General features: G+C 48.4%; 1 protein-coding gene across 1 annotated transcript in view; it reads right to left on the minus strand.

Annotated features, from left to right (window-relative positions):
• XRCC5 (X-ray repair cross complementing 5) overlaps positions 1 to 22,105 on the minus strand; it is a 511,073-nt gene that overhangs the window by 350,775 nt on the left and 138,193 nt on the right. The window contains exons 9-11 of the mRNA XM_078679276.1: positions 16,180 to 16,292; positions 15,294 to 15,356; positions 11,166 to 11,303 (exon numbers count right to left, since the gene is read on the minus strand). Of these exons, the coding sequence (XP_078535402.1) occupies positions 11,166 to 11,303; positions 15,294 to 15,356; positions 16,180 to 16,292 (314 nt within the window). The remainder of the gene's footprint in view (positions 1 to 11,165; positions 11,304 to 15,293; positions 15,357 to 16,179; positions 16,293 to 22,105) is intronic.

The raw sequence follows: 22,105 nt of genomic DNA on the forward strand, positions 1-22,105 counted from the left end.
CACTGTCAAAGGTAAGCATGAAGTCAAGAAGTGGCAGGAAAGGTAGCCGAGTTGTGGATGAATATTGCATTGTGATGTAGTGTTCTTTAAAGATGAGAGTCTTCAACTCTTTCCTAAATTGGAGCACATTTGGGCAGTCCTGAAGAATACAGCAATGCTGTTCCAGATCTAGTTAGACCAAGAACTGGCCTCATCTGCTCCGAGAGGATATGTTTCACTACCTTACGCAAAGACCTCCAACGCTGAAATCCACCCTACTCTGAGCTCTGTTTCTTCTGTAAAACTGCCCTCACATGCTTCTCCAACTCCTCCTTACACCCATTCCTAACTGCCTCATGGACCTCCGCATCTCAGAAATCGAGGCTCACCAATTAGGCTTGCGGATTATAACCCCTACTCGCTCACACAACACAAGCTGGATGAGTGGGCCTCAGCAAGAACGTTTAAAAATCTTTACAGACAACAAAGCAGCAGACATAAACCACACTTCACCTTGTGCGCACACACACATCCTGCTGGCCTTCCAGTTCTCCATCAAATACACCACACTGTAGAAAGGGCTGGAATCTGCCATAATTCTCAACACTACACCACTACACGTATTACATATACCTCTTCCTTGTCACTGGCTTCCACTGTGATTCTGTCCCACAGTCAACACAGTGACAGGCCTGTTAGCCTGAGTACCTCACACACATTGGTATGATGCCGCTTTTCCTTACACATTTTGAGAACTTCTGGACACTGAGTACTACACATGTGGAACATACTTCTAAACCTATAACATCCACCAGTCTGCCCCTATCCACACCTCTTCCTCGTCGCTTGGTTTTGCTCTATTGCCATATACTGCAGCTATACCCAGCGTCTCTCCTCACACACTATCCCTTGTACCTGTGAACACCTTCATAGATCTATGTTCATTTTTTTGGCAGTAAGTATTCTAAAAAAGGTGCACCCGTTTATCAATTCTAAAGGGCATATCACTTTTATATATTTAATAGTTCAATCGAAACTAGACTAGCAGAAGCCATTTCTCTGAAATGTCGTCAAACCTCCCATTTATTTGGAAAGTCTAACTTAAGTGTAAAATACTGCAGCCAGATGCATTACTAGCCAACACAGGGGAGAACATGTTACTCCTACTTGTAGGTTTCTGCACTGGCTACCAGTTAAGCAATAAACAGTATAAATAATACCAACACTAAAAACATGGTATGCTTTCACATAGGCAGCCACATTTAGATGGCATATCAGAGACCTGTGTCTCCTGTCAGCTACCAATCACTACTGCAAGCTGTGAGAACATAAAGTGCCACTTATAGTGATAGAGCATTCTCAGTGGCAGCAGTAAAACAATGTACTCCCTTCCCACTTGTTTATGCAGTAGAACTTGCGTAAATGCAGAAGGCTCTGACTAATTATGATTTTTAATAGGTAGTCTTTGTTAGAAGGGGCGATCTCGGAGGGCCAGGTTGTGCTCACCCGACCACCCCAGGACCCACCTCTCCCACAGATCTTGCCGAGTCTTATCGTGAGGTCCTCGCCGGGGAGGACTTCGGGTCTAGGATCGTACACACTGAGCTCACACCACACTACGAACAGACACCACACCGTTGGTTTCTAGTAACAAGTTCTTTATATAAGCGATAAATGAAGAAAGCACTCTTATGTACACAGTGATCGAGGGACCACAAAGTCTTTGTGGATTCGGGAAGGGGGAAGCGGGACAGTCTTTTAGTCTCTGGGTCAGTACGAGGTGTACCCTGCGCACAGCTCTCAATCCTCGAGCCGGGGGGTACGGACGATGATGGTCGTACTGGCTGCTCCACCTCCGTCGAGTCGGCTCGGTCGTGATGGGGGTCTCGATGGTCCACCCGGACCAGAGTACTCCTCGAGCCGCGACGAGGTCAGCAGGGCTCGATCTGGAGAAGTTCGTGAGGAGCCGCGACAGCGTCAGCAGGGCTCGGATGGTTGCAGGTGCAAGCTTGAGCCGCGACAGCGTCAGCAGGGCTCCGAGGTCTTCAGAGGTCGAGCCGCGACACCGTCAGCAGGGCTTCGAGGTCTTTAGAGGGGACGAGCCGCGACAGCGTCAGCAGGGCTCCGGTGGTTACGAGTTCAGCTCGAGCCGCGACAGCGTCAGCCGGGCTCAGGTGGTTCAGTTCCTTGAGGCGAAGAAGGAGCCGCGACAGCGTCAGCAGGGCTCAGAGGTTCAAGATGAGTTCTTCTTAGGGTCGTCCGCGATCAGATCAGCAGGCTTCAGGTCCAAGATACAACTGCCCGCTAGTTGTCGGGCGGGCCCAGTTATAGTCCTTTTGCTCTTTGATCTCCGGACCCTCGCAGGCAGAGGTCTCCTGCCCGGGGGGCTGGTCGTTGGCGGGGTCCGGCGGGCAGCTCTTTGATCCCTTTGAAAGATGGGTCCGGGAATTCCCAGACGCCCAGCGGGTCTGGAGCCAGCCCTCGGGGAGGCCAGAGGGGTGATCGAAACTGGCCCACAGGGGAGGGCCAAAGATTTGACAGATACCAGCCCCTCAGGGGAGGCCGGAGGTGCCATCGAAACTCCCTGGCTTATCTCACTCGGGGAGCCCTTACCCCCCATCTGGGACTGGCGCGCCTTTGGAGTCTGGATTTCGCTGGGGCTGGGGTCACGCTAGGCCCAGGGAGACAGGGATGTCGGGAAGGAAAGATGGCGTCCGGGCCTTGTGGGGAATGCCAGGTTAGGCGCTCGGAGCTGGACGTGGAGCGGGAAAGGCAGGCCTGGTTGAGGTTCTAGGGGGATCGGGGCTTAACGGGAGTAGGACGACCAGGCTCGGGGTGCAGGCTACACTAAGGGGGAGGCTGCGCAGGGGGCTCGGGGTACAGGCCTACGCACACAGGGCGTGGAGGGACAGAAGTGAACCACGCCACGAGGCCGGGTCCAACACGCGTCCCCCCCAGCTGAAGGCGGGGAGAACTACCCATCCTCTTGGGGGTTCTCTTCGCTAAGGCGGAAGAATCGGGACAGGCCGTCTGCGTTGGCGTGGTCAGAGCCAGGCCGGTGCTCAACGGTGAAGTCCATCCCCTGGAGGGAGATGGACCAGCGCAGCAACTTGGGATTCTCCCCTCTCATCTGCATTAGCCACCGGAGAGGTCGGTGGTCGGTCTGGACCCGGAAGTGAGTACCGAACAGGTAGGGCCTCAGCTTCTTCAGGGCCCAAACCACCGCGAAGGCCTCCCGCTCGATGGTGCTCCATCTTTGTTCTCGAGGGAGTAGCCTCCGGCTAATGAATGCTACTGGTTGGTCTAGGCCGCTCTCGTTCACTTGGGACAGGACTGCTCCGATGCCATGCTCGGACACGTCCGTCTGAACTACAAACTCTCGGGAGTAGTCGGGGGCCTGGAGGACTGGGGCAGTACACATGGCGTTTTTTAAAGTTTCGAACGCCTCTTGGCAGCCGGAGGTCCAGCTGACTTTCTTCGGCTGGTTTTTGGAGGTTAACTCCGTGAGGGGGGCTACGATGCTGCCGTACCCCTTGATGAACCGTCGGTAGTACCCCGTGAGCCCCAGGAATGCCCGCACTTCCGTCTGGGTCGTGGGGGCCTCCCAGGCCACGATTGCATCGATCTTGGGCTGGAGGGGGGCTACGAGGCCGCTTCTGACCTGGTGCCCGAGGTAGACTACGGACCCTTGTCCGATCTGGCACTTGCTCGCCTTAATGGTGAGACCGGCCCTTCTCAGGGCCGTCAGCACCGCCCAGAGGTGCTGGAGGTGTTCGGGCCAGTGGGAACTGTACACTGCGATATCGTCCAGATACGCAGCGCTGAACGCCTCCAACCCCGCCAGTACCTGGTTCACCAGCCCCTGGAAGGTGGCGGGGGCGTTTTTCATCCCGAAGGGCATCACCCGAAAATGGTAGTGACCATCCGGGGTGGAAAACGCGGATCTTTCCTTGGCTCCCTCGGTGAGGGCGATCTGCCAGTAGCCACTGGTCAGGTCGAACGTGCTAAGGAAGCGAGCAGCCCGAGGCGATCGATAAGCTCGTCGGCTCGGGGGATGGGATGAGCATCGGTTCTGGTGACTGCGTTGAGCCTGCGGTAGTCAACGCAGAACCTCAGCTCGGGAACAGCACCGGGGGCGTCTGCCTTCGGAACCAGAACCACGGGGCTAGCCCATGGGCTGTCAGAGGCTTCGACCACCCTGAGAGCTAGCATCTTTGATACCTCGGCCTTGATACAGGCCCGGACTCGGTCAGGGACGCGGTAGGCTCTGTGCCGTACCGGTGGGCTGTCCCCGGTGTCCACGTCGTGGACGCACTAGCTGGTGACGCCGGGGGTGAGGGAGAAGAGGTCCGAGAACTGTCCCAACAACTGGCGACAGTCCTCGCGCTGCTCGGGAGAGAGGGAGGAGGAGAGACTCACCCCATCTACGGAGCCATCTTTTTCTTTCACGCACAGGAGATCGGGGAGAGGCTCCGTTTCGTCTTCTTCTCCATCGTCCGTGGCGAGGAGCAAGCTCAACTCGGACCGGGCGAAGTGGGGCTTGAGGCGGTTCACGTGAAGGACCCGCAAGGGGTTCCTGGGGGACTCTACATCGATGAGGTAGGTCACCTGACTCTTACGTTCCACCACCTTGAAGGGCCCTGTCCACTTGTCTTGCAGGGTACAGGGCTCCACGGGGGCCATCACCCAGACCTGTTGTCCGGGCTGAAACTCGACCAGAGTGGCATTCTGGTCATACCACCGTTTCATTTCCTCTTAACTAGCCTCGAGGTTGGCCTCGGACAGTTCTCTGAACTTCCTCGTCTGGTTCCGGAGGGCCAGAATGTATCGAAACACATCGGGAGGGGGCTCTGGGGCCGCCGTCTCCCACCCTTCCTTGACCAGGGTGAGGGGTCCCCTGACGGGGTGCCCGTAGAGGAGCTCGAAAGGGCTGAACCCCAGGGACTTCTGGGGGACTTCGCGGTATGCGAAGAGGAGACGGGGGAGGAGGACGTCCCACTTACGCCTCAGGGGCTCTTCGAGACCCATGATCATCCCCTTAAGGGTCCGGTTGAATCGCTCCAGCAGACCGTTACCCTGGGGGTGATATGGGGTGGTAAATTTGTACGTCACCCCACATTGCTGCCAAAGGGATTTCATGTATCTGGAGATGAAGTTGGTCCCTCGGTCGCTGACGACTTCTCGGGGGAATCCCACCCGGGAGAAGATGGCCATAAGGGCCCGCCCCACTACGGGGGCGGTCACCGTTCGGAGGGGAATGGCTTCGGGGTATTGGGTGGCATGGTCCACCAAGACAAGGATAAAGCGGTGACCCAAGGAGGTCCGGGGGTCGAGGGGGCCCACGATGTCGATTCCCACCCTTTCAAAGGGGGTACTGACCACGGGGAAGGGTTGGAGGGGGCCTTACGCTTCCCTCCGCTCTTTCCGCTGGACTGACACGTGGGGAAGGACTTACAATGGGCTTCCACATCGGAGCGCATGCCCGGCCAGTAGAAGTGGGTGACTAGGCGGTGATACGTTTTGTCTCGGCCCAAGTGTCCCGCCAGGGGCACATCGTGGGCCAGGTTCAGGAGAAAGCCGCGGAAGCGTAGGGGTACCACCAGCATTCGGGCTGACCCTAGCTCGGCAGACTTTTGTTCGCTGTACAAGAGGCCATTTTCCCAATAGACAAAGTGGGAGCCGGACTGGTCACCGGCGGCCTGGGCGGCGGCCTGTTGCCGCGGCCCAACCCAGGATGGACAGGAGGTCTTCTCCAGGCAGAATTCTTCCCGGGACGGCCCTCCTTCCTGGCGCCACTGGGCCAGCTCAGGAAGGACGTCCAAGCTCGGGGTCGGTTCGACGTCGGGGGGGGGGGGGGGGGAAACTCTCCCCGGGGAATAGCTCAGGGGTCTCAGGGGATTCAGGGACCTCGGGGTCCTCGGGGATAGCCGGTGCTGCCTCTAGGGTCGCCCCTGCGGAGGTGGCCCCTCGGGCGGTCATCGACCGGGTGCTCACACAGGCCCACTCGGGCAGGCCCACCATCTCCAAGTGGGTCCTTTTCTCAACCCGCTGCCATGGGGAGCTCTCCAGATCGTTGCCGAGCAGGCAGTCCACGGGCATGTCTGAGCGGACCGCCACTCGTAACTCTCCGGAGACGCCCCCCCATTCGAACGGAACTTGAGCTATCCGGCAGGTGCGGACGGAGTTATCAGCTGCGATCACCCTGCAGGAGATGTGGGGAACAATCTGGGCTTCGGTGACTAAGTGCCGTTTGACGGCGGTGATACTGGCCCCCGTGTCTCGGAGCGCCCCTATGTGGTGGCCATTGACAGTCACCTGCTGTCGGTATTTCTCTGTGTTGTCGGGTAGGGGGGCTCCTGGGACCATCTGCCTATCACCCAGGGAGACTAACATCATAGCTGCGGGATCAGCTCCCTCGAACTCTTCCTCCCCCTCCTCTTCTAGGGCTACTGAGGTGATGTGGCGCACTGGGGGCCCTGCCGCGGCAGGCTTTTTGAACAAAGGGCAGCGGGGGTCATTGGCATAGTGCCCTGGTTGCTGGCAATGGAAGCAGGCTTGGCTGATTCGGGGCCTTGGCTTAGCTGGGGGGAACCCTGCGCGCGCTGTGGGAGCCGAGGTGCCGAGCGGGTTTCTGGGGGGACTGCGCGGGGACCCTACCTGGGATCCCCTCTGTCTATTCTGACCCCCTCCTCCCCTCGGGCGGGATGGTCCTTGTTCGTTTCGGCCAGAGTCTCCCCCGGGCCCCCGGGGTACTCTGGTGCTCACCCAGCGATCAGCCTCGACGGCCAGCTTCCGGGGGTCGGCCAACTTGCTGTCCAGGAGGTGCTGCCGGAGTTCCACAAAGCAGTTCAGAGACAAATGCTCGTAGACAATCAGGTTGATGAGCCCCTCAAAGGTGGACACCTTGCTGCCCTTGATCCACCCTTCCAGGGCCCGGCTGTAGAAGTTGACATATTCTACCCATGTGGTGCCGGGGATCTTCTTGCATTCTCTGAAGCGTTGGCGGTACATTTCAGGGGAGACACCGTACCTTGTGAGGAGGGCTTCTTTCATGTGGCTGTAGGAGGTCTGCTCGGCAGACGGTAGGTCGAGTAGGGTGTCTCTCCCTTCGCTCAGGAATCGTCCCCACAGCCCGGCTCCCCAATCTTTCTGCGGAACTCGGTGGGAGGTCATGGCGACCTCGTAGGCCTTGAACCATTGCTGGATATCATCGTTCTTATAAAATTCTTTGACCACATCTTTGGGAATGTGGACCTTGGGTTCCACCGGGGGAACGGACTCTCGGGTCGCCGCTGTTCTGTTGTCTTCGGTCCGGGCCTTTAGTTCGATCTCCTTCATGCTGCGCTCGTGCTCCAGCTGGAGTCTCTTCCCTTCGTGTTCTCTCTGGAGTTTCTTCTCCTCCAGTTCTCTCTGGAGTTTCTTCTCCTCCAGTTCTCCCTGCAGCCGCAGCTGCTCGATTACTAGCTTTTTCTCGGCCAGTTGGAGTTCTCCTTCCATTTTCAGACGGGCTAGTTCCAGCTCGTGGTTTCGGTTGCGTTCTCGGTCGGTCATCTCTTCTCGAGACAGACCTCTCTCTGTACTGAGAGTCCGCGTCGGGGACTCTGTCCTTTCTCGCTCTGGAGCGTGGGTTTCGGTCAGGGGGGCTCCCTCTCCATCGACTTCTGTCGGTGCTGGAGGTTGGGCTCCGGCCTCCACCCAGGCTGTTAGGGCTTGTTGAAAGTCTTCTTTGGTCTTTAGTCCCATTGTCGGGATTTGGCGATTTATGCAAAACTGCTTCAGCTGCCGGTGTGTATAATCTCCCAGAAGTTCCATCTGGAAGGTGGTCTCGTCGTTCGTGATGCTCATGGTTGCTCTTCGTTCGGGTAGTGTGTCAGTACTGTACGATCCCTAGACGTAGGTTCTTATCGCGACGCTGCCACCAATGTTAGAAGGGGCGATCTCCGAGGGCCAGGTTGTGCTCACCCGACCACCCCAGGACCCACCTCTCCCACAGATCTTGCCGAGTCTTATCGTGAGGTCCTCGCCGGGGAGGACTTCGGGTCTAGGATCGTACACACTGAGCTCACACCACACTACGAACAGACACCACACCGTTGGTTTCTAGTAACAAGTTCTTTATATAAGCGATAAATGAAGAAAGCACTCTTATGTACACAGTGATCGAGGGACCACAAAGTCTTTGTGGATTCGGGAAGGGGGAAGCTGGACAGTCTTTTAGTCTCTGGGTCAGTACGAGGTGTACCCTGCGCACAGCTCTCAATCCTCGAGCCGGGGGGTACGGACGATGATGGTCGTACTGGCTGCTCCACCTCCGTCGAGTCGGCTCGGTCGTGATGGGGGTCTCGATGGTCCAGCCGGACCAGAGTACTCCTCGAGCCGCGACGAGGTCAGCAGGGCTCGATCTGGAGAAGTTCGTGAGGAGCCGCGACAGCGTCAGCAGGGCTCGGATGGTTGCAGGTGCAAGCTTGAGCCGTGACAGCGTCAGCAGGGCTACGAGGTCTTCAGAGGTCGAGCCGCGACAGCGTCAGCAGGGCGTCGAGGTCTTTAGAGGGGACGAGCCGCGACAGCGTCAGCAGGGCTCCGGTGGTTAAGAGTTCAGCTCGAGCCGCGACAGCGTCAGCCGGGCTCAGGTGGTTCAGTTCCTTGAGGCGAAGAAGGAGCCGCGACAGCATCAGCAGGGCTCAGAGGTTCAAGATGATTTCTTCTTAGGGTCGTCCGCGATCAGATCAGCAGGCTTCAGGTCCAAGATACAACTGCCCGCTAGTTGTCGGGCGGGCCCAGTTATAGTCCTTTTGCTCTTTGATCTCCGGACCCTCGCAGGCAGAGGTCTCCTGCCCGGGGGGCTGGTCGTTGGCGGGGTCCGGCGGGCAGCTCTTTGATCCCTTTGAAAGATGGGTCCGGGAATTCCCAGACGCCCAGCGGGTCTGGAGCCAGCCCTCGGGGAGGCCAGAGGGGTGATCGAAACTGGCCCACAGGGGAGGGCCAAAGATGTGACAGATACCAGCCTCTCAGGGGAGGCCGGAGGTGCCATCGAAACTCCCTGGCTTATCTCACTCGGGGAGCCCTTACCCCCCATCTGGGACTGGCGCGCCTTTGGAGTCTGGATTTCGCTGGGGCTGGGGTCACGCTAGGCCCAGGGAGACAGGGATGTCGGGAAGGAAAGATGGCGTCCGGGCCTTGTGGGGCATGCCAGGTTAGGCGCTCGGAGCCGGACGTGGAGCGGGAAAGGCAGGCCTGGGCGAGGTTCTAGGGGGATCGGGGCTTAACGGGAGTAGGACGACCAGGCTCGGGGTGCAGGCTACACTAAGGGGGAGGCTGCGCAGGGGGCTCGGGGTACAGGCCTACGCACACAGGGCGTGGAGGGACAGAAGTGAACCACGCCACGAGGCCGGGTCCAACAGTCTTCCTACGGATTCATGCTTTATTAGTTATGAATCCTTTTAGTTGTTGGTTATATCAGACTCTAAAGTATCCTCCAAATTCTGTGTATTAACAAATGAACATACACACAAAAAAATGCCACGTTATTTCTAAAGCTTGCTTTACAATAGTATCTTCTGTGGATAGACATTTCTCCCAAAACGTCTTGTTATTGGGTTTTTATATTAACTGGTCCCTGATCACTTTGCTACATATACTACCCCACTGAATCGCTTGGTATCGATATCATTTGAAAAACACAAAAGTATGCTGTTTTAATATAACATTTTTCTTGGGAATGAATCTCTTCCCCAAGCGTGGAAGGGTATACTCAGATGTGAGTCCCTTGCTCATTGCACCATCAGTATTCAAGCAAGCCGGGCCGAAGACGCCTGTAATGCCAGAAACCGGTCCCCGGAAGCTGGTTTCCTTCCCAGTGTAAGAATTGGCTTTTATAGTCTGGTCTGCCCTGTTCCCATGATGCACTGGGCCAGGGACAGACTAATTTGCATACAGCCAGGTTCTGAAACTGGGATGGTGCAATGAGCTAAAAAACGGTGTTGGATCTAGCCCTGATCTCTTGACTGGGTGAGAGTACTCTGCTTAATTCAGAGACTCTGTCCATCACCACCCCTTGTTGTAAATAATTTTGTCCACCCTAAGCGTGGATGGGTATACTCAGATGTGAGTCCCTTGCTCATTGCACCATCAGGATTCAAGCAAGCCGGGCCGAAGACGGCTGTAATGCCAGAAACCGGTCCCCGGAAGCTTGCTTCCTTCCCAGTGTAAGAATTGGCTTTTGTAGTCTGGTCTGCCCTGTTCCCATGATGCACTGGGCCAGGGACAGACTAATTTGCATACAGCCAGGTTCTGAAACTGGGATGGTGCAATGAGCTAAAAAACGGTGTTGGATCTAGCCCTGATCTCTTGACTGGGTGAGAGTACTCTGCTTAATTCAGAGACTCTGTCCATCACCACCCCTTGTTGTAAATAACTTCAAACATTTTAACTATAAAATAAATCCACATTTGTAAAGCGCACAATCACCCGTAAGGGTCTCTAGGCGCTGGTGGCCGTCGGGAAGATTGAGCAAGCTATTGCCCAGAGTCACATGGTGCTGGGCTAATCTGCCGCCGGTGCCAGGGATCGAACCGTGATCCCCAGATCAGTCGCCCTGGCCGCGGTGCCACACCTCTTCCTGGAATATTGGTGAATCTCAACATCTTCACCTGCCTCCTCCCTATGTGACAAATGTTCATCTGCTCTGCTCTCAGACCTACACTGTCTTCTAGGTTAGAGGACTGCCCTTATTCTGAACCTGCAACTTTACTGAAATAAAGAACAAACCCCTGTGGTAGCTTATAAACAACCACTTGTCACCACTTGAAAACAGTCTATCTTTTATCAGGCATTTGTTTAAGTAAGAAACATTCTACAGGTTCTCCAGAAGGCAAGAAGCAGCAGCCAAACATAGGCTACCCTTCACCTTCACCTAATTTTTCCAACAGATGTACCTCAGACAGACATACTTCAAAAGGCCTAACTAAGACCCACATGTCATGCCCCCGGTACATGTACCTGCTGGAGGAACCAAGGTCCACTAGAAAGCGGTCAGGGCTTACAATTTAAAATGACCAATCTGCACCTCCATCCATAGAAGCAAATCATATTGATTTTGAACAAGAGGAAAAGACCAAGAAATAGTGTGTCATTTTTGCCTTGTAATTCAGTTGCAACCCAAAAATTAAGTTGTGTTCAACTATTACCTCATACTTCTCCTTGATGCATGGAAAGGCTACGCCCACCTGCGGGTTGGATCTCCGGTCATAAGCATATCGCACAATTGCCACCATGCCAGTCTGGTCTAGTGCCTGGATCAGCGCAGAGAGAGCCACTGCAGCAGCCTGAAGAAATAAAATTGAAGAATATTTACATGAGCATGTAGTTATCCAAGCGATCAGACGAGCACCTACAGCTTGACTGTACACCTGCAGCTTGATTGTCCACATATTTTCCTTGTTTTGGAGCATTAATGTGAAGCAAAGGCTAGGCTAAAATGTGGCCCTTTCTCTTTATTGTAAGTACATGAGAGAAACAGTAATGTGTATGACACTGGTTGGCACTCTGAAGTAATCCATGGAGCCGATACACTGCTGGTCAACATTTGTAAGCATCATAACACAAAGAAAGAGAAACTATGTGCTAAAGCTTTTAGTCCACTTATCACAACTGTTGTGCTGGAGTCCAGCACTAGGTAAATATTGGAACACAACAGTGTGTCCGCCACTAGATGACATCTTAGCCACTTACACTGACCAGTTTATAGAGACCCTAAACAATGGGGCAATTTTGAAAGGAAAATCCTACTGGTGCCTGTTGAAGTTTTATTACATGGATTCTGGTTGAAGAACCCAGATTCAGAGTTAGCAAGTTGTTGAACACATCAAAATAAAAATAAATACATAAACATCAAAAACACCAAAAGGAGTGGAGTTCATAATGTACTATCACTGAGGTTCTGTGGCCTACACATGTCAGGGAGATGTTTCAGGATGCATGGGTACATTTTGAATTTGTGCATGAAGCAGTGACTGATCACAGAAACCGGAGGTGGTCTATCATCAACTTGTGCATTTATGTATTTATGGCAAAGCTTCAGAGAGGCAGGGCTCTGATATCGACAGCAGAGTGAATGAAGCTCAGCGGGCCTGTGGACAGGGCACCTAGGTGCAGGTTTAAGGTGCTTGGGTTTCAGGCGTATGGGATAGTTTCAGTAGATGAGCTCACGCTCAAATGTGTTTCTGAACAAGTTGAAAGTATGTTGGTTTTCATGGGAGCATAAGCTAAGATACAGAACCGACTAAAATGAAGAAACAAGGGTTACTTCAATACATGTGAACCAAATATGTTTGCACCATGACCAAAATGTAGAAAATTGAACTTGGTACACAACGGCTGTATATCCACAATAAGGAAGGAAACACATTTCTTTTCAGTGGGAACACTGCTTGCTTTTTTTCCCCAAAGATTATTTTAAACTGTATTACGCATATTAAATGGTCTGTGAAGCAAAAGATGACTTACTGCAAATGTTTCACCATCTGTTTTTGGCCACGTGCAAAATGTTTAAGTAATATGCAATGTATCAAATTCTGGTGACTCAAGCCCTTATCAAAGACAGAGCAAAAATGGTAGGGAAAAAATCTACTGTAATTTTGCACCAGTTTTTTGTAATGTGGCCCGGAGTTTTGGAACCCATCCCCAAACTTAGGGATAGTCATGGAGTGACTGCAAAACTAGGGCGATATGTTCTGATCAATCCAAGCCCGGGATAAGGGGAGTCACATTGCTCGGTCCTTGAAGATCATTTAACAGAAGACCGTAACAAATGCAAAGACAAAGGGGATCTGGAGCAGCGCGTAGACAAAGCTCTCACTTAGGGTGCAAAAAGAACAGGTAGCAAATTTGGACTACATATTCATGCTTTTATAATCATTCCCTCTATTTTGGGGGCAATGAGCCAGAGACCCTTACACTGAATCCTTTGCTAGACTTGCAAGAGGAAACAAATAACCTCCCATCGCTTCTCGGAGTGAGAGATTCTTATATTTATATGCATATCACCAGAGAGCATGATAGAAGGTGCCATGGCCATGTGTGCTTGGTATTAAGTAGGCGCTGGCATGATCAGCTTAAGGCAGATCCTATGTGACTCAACTTCTAACTTTGTTTCTAGATTCCATTTGTTCTAATCGTGTGGGTCTTTCCCCTTACTGCATACTAGATGGTGTTTTCAGTGTTATTACTATGTTAGACTTGGCACATGCTTCAGCTGGCTGGTTATGGCAACATTTTAGGTACTCAGTATTAATCCATTTATTTACTGATTCTTTATAATACTTTCTCGAAAGCCCTGTACGAAGTCAGAACATCAATATTTATAATATATATTAAAAAGTGACAGCACATTATAAAATAGTGTTTATAGCAGATGTGCAAAAGTATTGGTACCATACTTCCAGTTTTTCATTGTGGTCCTATGTCTATGGTGGTTTTTTTTGTGGGTTTTTTTTTTACGGATTTGGTCGCTCTCTCATTTTCCGGATGTTTCATCATTGACTTAGCAGGTTGATCCTGTGAACTTGCATAATGTACTTTTGTTATTTTATACTGTCTGGTAGATCTGCAACCTAGTCTATACTGGGAGCAGCTAGGTCCTTGTCCTTGCTCTAGTAGACTTTCTTATTTGCTTTTTAAGATTAACCTTTTTATTTTTATTAATTTAACTAGAAATGTTAATTTGGTTTATAAAAAGAATTTCATACATAGAAATTAAGTTTTGTCACTGTTTTACAGAGAAAACCTAATATGTATAAAAAAAACATATTGCAATGCAAATATTCTTTTGATATACCAAATTCATTTAGCAGTAGAAAATTCCATCAACCATTTGCTCAACCTTAATTTTTTCAAAACCGGTTACCTTTTCACCACACTGAACAACTTAAAATCAGGTAGGTAAAGCAAACAACAGATACTTAGTACTTTCAATTTCAAGAAGACAAACATATTACAGAATATATCAAACAATTCTTCCCTTTCAAAGGTATCTGACCGAGGCAGGAAAAAAAAAGAAAATTCACTTATCAAATGAGATAGCATTCCAAACATAAGTACATGACACCCTCCAATATGCAGTCATGCAATTTTTGTGTATGTGTCTCAAGGACTGGATGCTGAAAATGTCCATTAAGTCACTTGTTGCTGCCATAGGAAAGGGACACTCCTATCAGTAGCCAAGTTGCCATCCTGCACACAATAGCATAAGGTGAAAGATGTCAAGTGTCTCTTTAAGTGGGTCGCAGTTTAGAGAAAACCCCACAAAGGGGAAAATGTCATTTTCAATATTGCACCTCTTGATTGAAGATGTAAATTAGTACTGGAAAAGTAAGCAAGACACAAAACATTACCTGGCATTAAGGAGGAGAAAAGAGTAAACCAAGAATCTCAATTGGAGAATTCTAAAAGATCTAACTGATAGAAGTAAAAATCTGGGACAAAAATTAAAAACTAATAGGCAAACAATGTGACATAAATATGGGAATTATTGCATTGTGACATCTTCATTTTGTGATTGCCTCCCTTATACAACAAACAGGAAACAACATCACAGGAAAAGACACTACTTCCCCTTGGATTGGGAAACTTCAACAACATCTTATGTACAGAAAGCAATCTTATGAAGGGCTGTGAATATGGATTCCCCACCCCTTTTTACAGAAAGTTATGGCATTCAGTTGTTAAATCAAAAAGCTCAAGTGGGACGTCCTTTGCTTCACACCGCATGCAAAATTTGGCGGCCACCCTTTTTGGCTGCTGCTCCAGACAGCTCAATGAACAGCTCTCCAGATGACAGCCAATGGGCGGCACAGATGCTAAGCATGTGTTGAAGACAGAATCTTGGAACATGGTGACTGGGTGACATGGAATATTCCTTCTCTTTTTGAACACACAAGGTCTTTATTAAGTTCTTGACGCTGCTCTCAGCAGAGATGTAACGAAGTAATGCTAGAATAGCAGTATCGTTTAAATCTTTCCAGTGGTCTTGCTCAATTCTCTTGATTAATCTAGTTATTGCTAATAATCAGTACTTATGTTTTCTCGACTTAGAAATGACTATACCCTTCTTTCTCCATGTTGACTGGTTACTTTTCTAGCGCAAAGTTTGTCGACAGGCAACCTAATTCTGAAGTGGGGAAAGTCAGCGACCCTCAAAAGACAGTACTACAGAGAAAGTGGGCACATTTTGATCCCACCCAGCTCAATCAGGTCTCCATCAGATCTATGGATTCAATACATTTCACTTAAAGTAAATAATAAACTGTGCATCTAACCTCATCATCTTTGGGTGCAAAGACCTTCAGCACCTGGTTGCCCATGAACTGATGCGTCTTTATCTGAAAAAAATAACATTATTGTAGAAAACCGTAGTATTGAATATAGAGAACCTCAAAGTATCTACCATGTACTGCAAAAGAGAAAGAGTTGAAGCTTCAATTTTCCAAATACTTCCCCATCAAAAATCTTTTTTGGAAATGTGTTTATTAACCTTATCAACAGAGCCTTCTCCATCAAATTTTGAACTAAATGGCTTCACATACGTCGCTAAAACAAGAATCTCAAACAATGCACCTAAATATCCCATTTTTTTACCTCATCCTGCGCATGTGGTTACACAGATTTGATAATACAGGTACTAAAACCAAAGGGTGAAAGATATTATGAGCTGGCCTGGCGGTACCATTGCAGTGCACCATTTATCAGCCTTTGCTATGGATCTATGATCATTTGCTGCTCCGCCATTCCTAGTAAACTTAGAATGAGTTGTACACTGTTCACTCTGAACACACACCTCATTGCCCTATTTTAACAATACTAGAACCCAGTCTTTTAGTTATAATTAAGCCTTTCTATCACCCTTTTCACTTACACATATGTATCTTCATTTCTCCTTCCTTTTAGATTTGTTTCATTTCGCTAGATGGGCGTCACGTTTTTTCCGTTCAGCATAAACTGAATTATCTATTGCTCTTTGTTAGAATTACAGGCTCAGAAAAAGAACTTTATTGCAAAAATCTGAAGTTAAAGTCTTCATCAACAGTTCAGGAATACCACAGTCACCTCCAACATGCTGAGACAACTCAAGCTCCACACTCATTCTTATCTGGACATCTGGTGAAACTACCAACAAAAAGGAACACAGTTATATGAAGCACTTACATTTTGGGACTTTGAGAATCCTAAAACAGAAAAACACTTTCCATCAATTTTGTACTTCATTTGTTCCTGATCAACCTTCGAGAACGGGACTATATCGCTGCCATAGCGAAATCCTACAAAACAAGAGGAGAGATTTTGGTGAGCTGATTTCAAGGAGCTAGATGTTCCATCATTTTCAAGTAAGACCAAGCTTTCAATTGCGCATAGCAACATCTCACCTTCTCCCACGAGAACCATTCTATACATAACTACACAGCCAATACTTGTTTACATAACACAAAACAGCCAAGCAAAATTGTGCACGTTCAACATTAAAATGTATGCATTTGCTAATTTCCATTTACATAACCATGTTACAGAAACCTAGATTATCTCAGGACTCACAGGTAGACAGCAGAGTCAGCACCGAATTAACACGTGTGCATGTAGTAAACTAAATACACATTGTTTTCAGCAAAGCAAACTGCATTTTTTGGCCTTGAGGAGAGAAACTGCCAAACAGTGCAGGTGAATGCTGTATTTTATGTACTGTAAGTATGTACTGTATTGAAAATATAGAAAAACAATTCTCAAATGTTATGCAAGTTACCGCGTTTTTTTCAAATAATGACAATGGGAAAACAAACATCTTAATTGGGAAAAAACATTTTTTGCAGTTTGTTTTTTAGCAAAATGAAAAAAAGCATGACAAGTTTTCCATTTATTTGCGCAGAAAAAAAAACCCACTCCAACTCAATAATTTTCAAGAGAATTTACTCACAAAGAAGGAAGAACTACACCTAATAATTTGCCTAACTTTAATTTACAGTTCCTTATCTACTGCATAGGGCAACACTGGAATGTAACCCAAAATAGCTCTCAGCATTCCCTGCTTCCATTAATATTAGCAAACATTCACTCCATAAGATGAGGTCTTAAACAATGGAAAAGAATTCAGGACTAAATACTATTTCTGCAAACAACGGTATGCAATTTGAAAACAAAAGTACTGAATAAAGTTCACCAAATCGATCAAAACTCACGGTGTATAACTAACAAGAGATTATAACTGTTGCAATCACCAGATAATCAGCCAAGAAAATGGAATATCTATAGAAATGTAACTAAAAAAGTACAGACATTGTGTTGTTTGTTATTCAAACAAATATTACAAGTCTAACAAACTGAAAGCCTGATGATAATGTGCCTGTAGAAAAGCCTTCACGACTCCTCTGTTTGCTGCTGTTTTCCTAAGCCTTCTTGATGCCTTTTGCTTCGTGGGTGCTGTCACCATTTTCTTAGCGCCTGGATGCCTTTAAGAGCGCTTTATTAAACATCATCATTCCACTGGAATAAAAGCTAAGAAGATTTTAGAGAGAGCAAGAACAGACTCATGTGGTACACTTATGGTATGCAGGACCACATTGTCCATTGACCTCAATGTCCTGGAACTGTAAACTTTGCATTATTATGGGTATCAGGACTGCTAATAATTTTACACAGGATTTAGTCTAGTGAGAGAAATATTATTCTTATAATAGAGTCTGTTTCAAGATCACATAGGAGACTTTTGTTTAGCCTGCCGGTTTTCTGGTTTAAAGCAATTTTTGACTATCTTATGTCATTCGTATTGACCATCTCTATGGATAACTCACATGGGAGGAGAGCACATTATTTCCTCCACAATATTGTTTTTCAGGTTGATGTCAAATTATGGCAGAAAACAAATGTTCCCTCCTCAAGGGATTATTAGAATCCATTTCAATGGAAACCTAGCCATTCTAAACAATTGAAAGAATTTTAGTAAATTCAAAGCTCGTTTCAACAAATGGGCAAATATATATTTAAGTATTAGAAATCAGAGTTCACCCTCCGCCCACTCGTAGTCTTATCATTATTCGCTTCCAGACTCCTATGGAGCCCGCAGGTGTCGGAGCTAGACAATGTTGTGCAGGACAACAGCCAGGAACTGAGCACATGTCCCATTCTGGTGGCTGGAGCTTCTACACTTAAGAGCTAGTAAACACCAGCTTTGCCAGAGTCCATTACCTTGCTCCAGATAGAAGGATGAGGCGGCACCACTCTAAAGCACACATCAGCCACAGGGCTCTGAGGTCAACACCACCCCAATGCTCAGGAGTGCAACTGAGTCAACCTGAAGCACTTTTCAAGCAGATTCAGACTAGCATTGTGTGTCTAATGTACTAGGTAGGAAGTTAAGCTGACATTTTACTGCTGGTACGCACATGCCCTCATCCGGGCCTTCCTTTGTTTGCTTTAATAGGCTGGCAATTTACCACACTTCTCTGCATTATCCCAGTGTTGATGATTTTATTTAAATTTGATATTTATGAATTTTGATTTCGTTTTCACAATGTCCATACATGTGGTTTAAGTCTTTCCTACTAAAAGCATTAGAGTTCTAGTTTAAATTCAGTTCCTTTTATAATTGGGTGAGCCGGAAGGCAGCCTCTTCCTTTTCTGTGCATGTATATTGGCAAAACTTATGAAGGCTGCCCAGAGTGCACCAGCGTTTCAAGGAGTCACTATTTTATTTGAATGTCTTTAACAGGCATCATAGCTAAGATTTTTTTTTAAATATATTTATCGAGTTTTATTATGAAAATACATTTCTTAGAATGAATATACTTGTAATTACACGACATTCAGATACGAACGAGGAGAACACTTCAATAGAATTATATGAGTATAACATAAAAACTATCAGCAATGGGACTGAGGGAATTGTGAATCAGCAACAAGAAATATAGGAGAATTAAAACAGGCTATCAATGCTGGCAGTAGCGGAGGGCATGGCCAGCAGCCGAAGTAAATGGCCACATACTAACGCGGCTCCGGAGTCCCACACCCATATTCCCGCAACTTCCACTACATAATCCAAGCAAAAGGCTTCAAATATACTGATATTTGTTAGCTAAACCTAGTACTCTCAATATGATGCCTCCAAAGAGGGTTGCAGCCCGGATAACAGCTCCAACTGGTCCGGGGCCTCTATCGGCATCAAGGGAAAAATGGTGACTCCCTAAAAGAGGTGTAGACAACGACTGGGCGGCCAAGGTGAACATAACAGAGCAAAGCCAAAGTTGAGCAGCTTGAGGAGCACGACGTGTGTGGACCCGGCAGCGCAGCAGCTATCAAAGTCCAGACGAGAGAAACTGAGCAGGCATCCTGACAGGGAGGGAATTGGACAAAGTGGATACATCCTGCTGTGGGGCACGCGATACGACCTGGGAGAGAAGTGGCACCCCATCGCTGAATGGCTCGTGTGACCCAGGAAGCGGGTACGACCGGGCCCGGGTAAGGCATCGACCTAAAGTACGCGGCATTGTGATTCGCATGTAACAACGTACAAAGACAGTCGCAGAGAATCAGTGACCCTCGCAAGACATCAGAGGAGAAAAGAGGTGAGATAAACGCCATGAAGACCAGTGTCTAGAGAGCCCCGGAAAATTAGGTGGGCAGCTACTGCTACTGCCCCAATTAATACTCAGAGTGAGGGGAGGAGAGACTCCTGGCATACCCTACCTGAGCACGGGGAGACCAATCAATCCCACAGACAGAGAAGCCCAAGAGTGCGAAAGAGTGTGTTTCGTGGGCCTTCTGGACACAGTGGCGATAGGCAGAAACCTGGCCATAATGAGTGGCAAAGCATTTTAATAAGAGTGTGCCCAAATTCACTTAACGTGGCAAAGCAAACAGTGGAGCAACACCTGGGAAGGGCCTACCTCAAAAGGGGAAAGCTGATGCAGTAAATAAAGAACCCCACTTAGGACACCCGACAGGCCGGACAGCGCACACAAGCCCCAGAGCAGGCGGCGGGAATAGCCAGCGGACTCCATAGGCAAGTAAGGGACTGTTAAAATTTGAGGATATGGCGGGGAAAAGTAGACGTCGGTACTACAATCTAACATGGACAAATACACATAGCAAAAGGGGCGGAATCACAAGAAAATGTAACAAGCGCAACCCAGGCCCAGACATCTACAGAACAAATCAACCTTACCGTCCAGGAAATTATGAGAGCAATAAATAATGTGTGCACCTCTCTGGAGTCGAGATTAGACTCAGTAAATACTGAAGTCTCCTTGGTTAGGGCCGACTTGCGCAATATGGACACTAGAGTTAAGGAAATGAAAGTCACAACTCATTCCCTGTCCACTGATACAACACGTCTAAAGCAGCAAGTAAGAGACCTGCAAACATAAAGGGAACTCATGAAAACCCAGCTAGACGATTATGAAGGCAGAGAGCGGCAGAATAATATACGAATCCTAGTGGTGCCTGAACACGTGGAAGGACCAGCGAAAGATCTTTTCGCGGAAGAGCTAATCACAAGACACCTACAACGACGAGGCTTCACAAACCATTTCTCTATTGAAAGAGCTCACAGAGTTGCAAGGGAAGGCAGAAACCTGGGTCTCCTCCTAGACCAATACTCGCTCATGTCTTTAAGTTCTGAGATAGGAATGTTATTATGCAAACGGCTCGTAGAGCTCCACCAGTCACCTATGAGAACAGCAATATAACATTCTTTCCTGATTTCATGATTAAAGTACAAAGGCAAAGACTAAGCTTCCTGGAAGTACAGATCATGAAGAGAGAAAGAACTTAAATAAGCCATGTTATTCCCAGCAAAACTGAGAGTAGAAGCAGAAGGTAAACCCTGAAGAGGCATGGGAATTGCTGGATGGGTGGAGTCAAGTAGGAAACCGCGCACCGAATAGACATCTCAAACAGAAGTGGAGCCGTCAGAAATAGGCGCACGCCAACTCAAAAGGTGCAAACTCAGCGAAAGAAGCGGAAAAAACACAAAATGAACACAGATACCTCAGGGGCGAGGAGTGGCCGACCAGAAAGTGCACAGACAACCTGGTAGAGCATAGAAGATAAAGCATGAGCTACTCAGTGTGAATGAAGGATAGAGTATATAAAGCGAACTCTGGGGCTGGTGTCTCTACTATTGCAGGTAATAGGGAGCAAGAACTGCCATGAATAAACGCTAACTAAGATGGCTTAGGATGCCAGACTGTTGCATGCCGGGATGGAGGGGACCGGCGGAACCACAACCCCATGATTTTCGGCGAGAGAGCGACAGGCACTCTGCAATGTTGGGTAGGCGAGTAGTTTACATTTCGTCATGCAGGGACGCAGTGTGGGGTGATACGTTACTCCAAGTGAGAGGGTAAGTATTAAGTTTAGTTATGTTTCAGTCAAAAGAGTAGTGAGAGTAGGAACTACAGCCACGTATCAACATTTTACATTCCACAAAACGCAGATGAGCAAATGGGGCATCACACCAAGACAGTACCAGCGAAACCAAGAGAAACTCCAGATACAAGATACCCACCATTAGAACACAGAGCAGAGGTGGTCGGAGATCAAATAAAGGCAGATCCCATAACATACATGGCAGACAACATAGCTGAGACTGCACTCAGAATTCTTACCTGGAATATAAACGGACCAGGTGACAAACTCAAGCGAGGGATAGTGCTGCAATCTATGAAACGTCAAACCCCAGATGTGGTATTACTACAAGAAATATGTGTCACCATGAGCTCATAGTGACATCCCTGTATGTTGGGCACTCCTTTGGTTCTCGTGAAAAACAAGACTCCTGGTGTCATTTAATGAATTGTTTAATCATTCATTTTCATCATCATTATGCTTTATAGTGATGTTCCAGATCAAATCAAGCTTTTTAAACTTTTAACGACATAAATACAATCGTTGTTTCCATTACTCCAATGCATTTCAGGCATTGCATGCCCTTCATCGGGGAGTTTCTGCAATTCAAACGAAAAAACATAGCACTAAGAATAGGCATTCATCGTGTGTTCTGAATAAAGTTATCTCAAGTGCGATGATCAAGTGGGAAAAGGCGGTGAAAAATAAGGTGGTGGAAAATAAAGCGCAAGAAAAATAA

The sequence above is a fragment of the Lissotriton helveticus genome, chromosome 3_1 (genome assembly GCF_964261635.1).
Source record: "Lissotriton helveticus chromosome 3_1, aLisHel1.1, whole genome shotgun sequence".
Taxonomy (NCBI): Eukaryota; Metazoa; Chordata; class Amphibia; order Caudata; family Salamandridae; genus Lissotriton; species Lissotriton helveticus.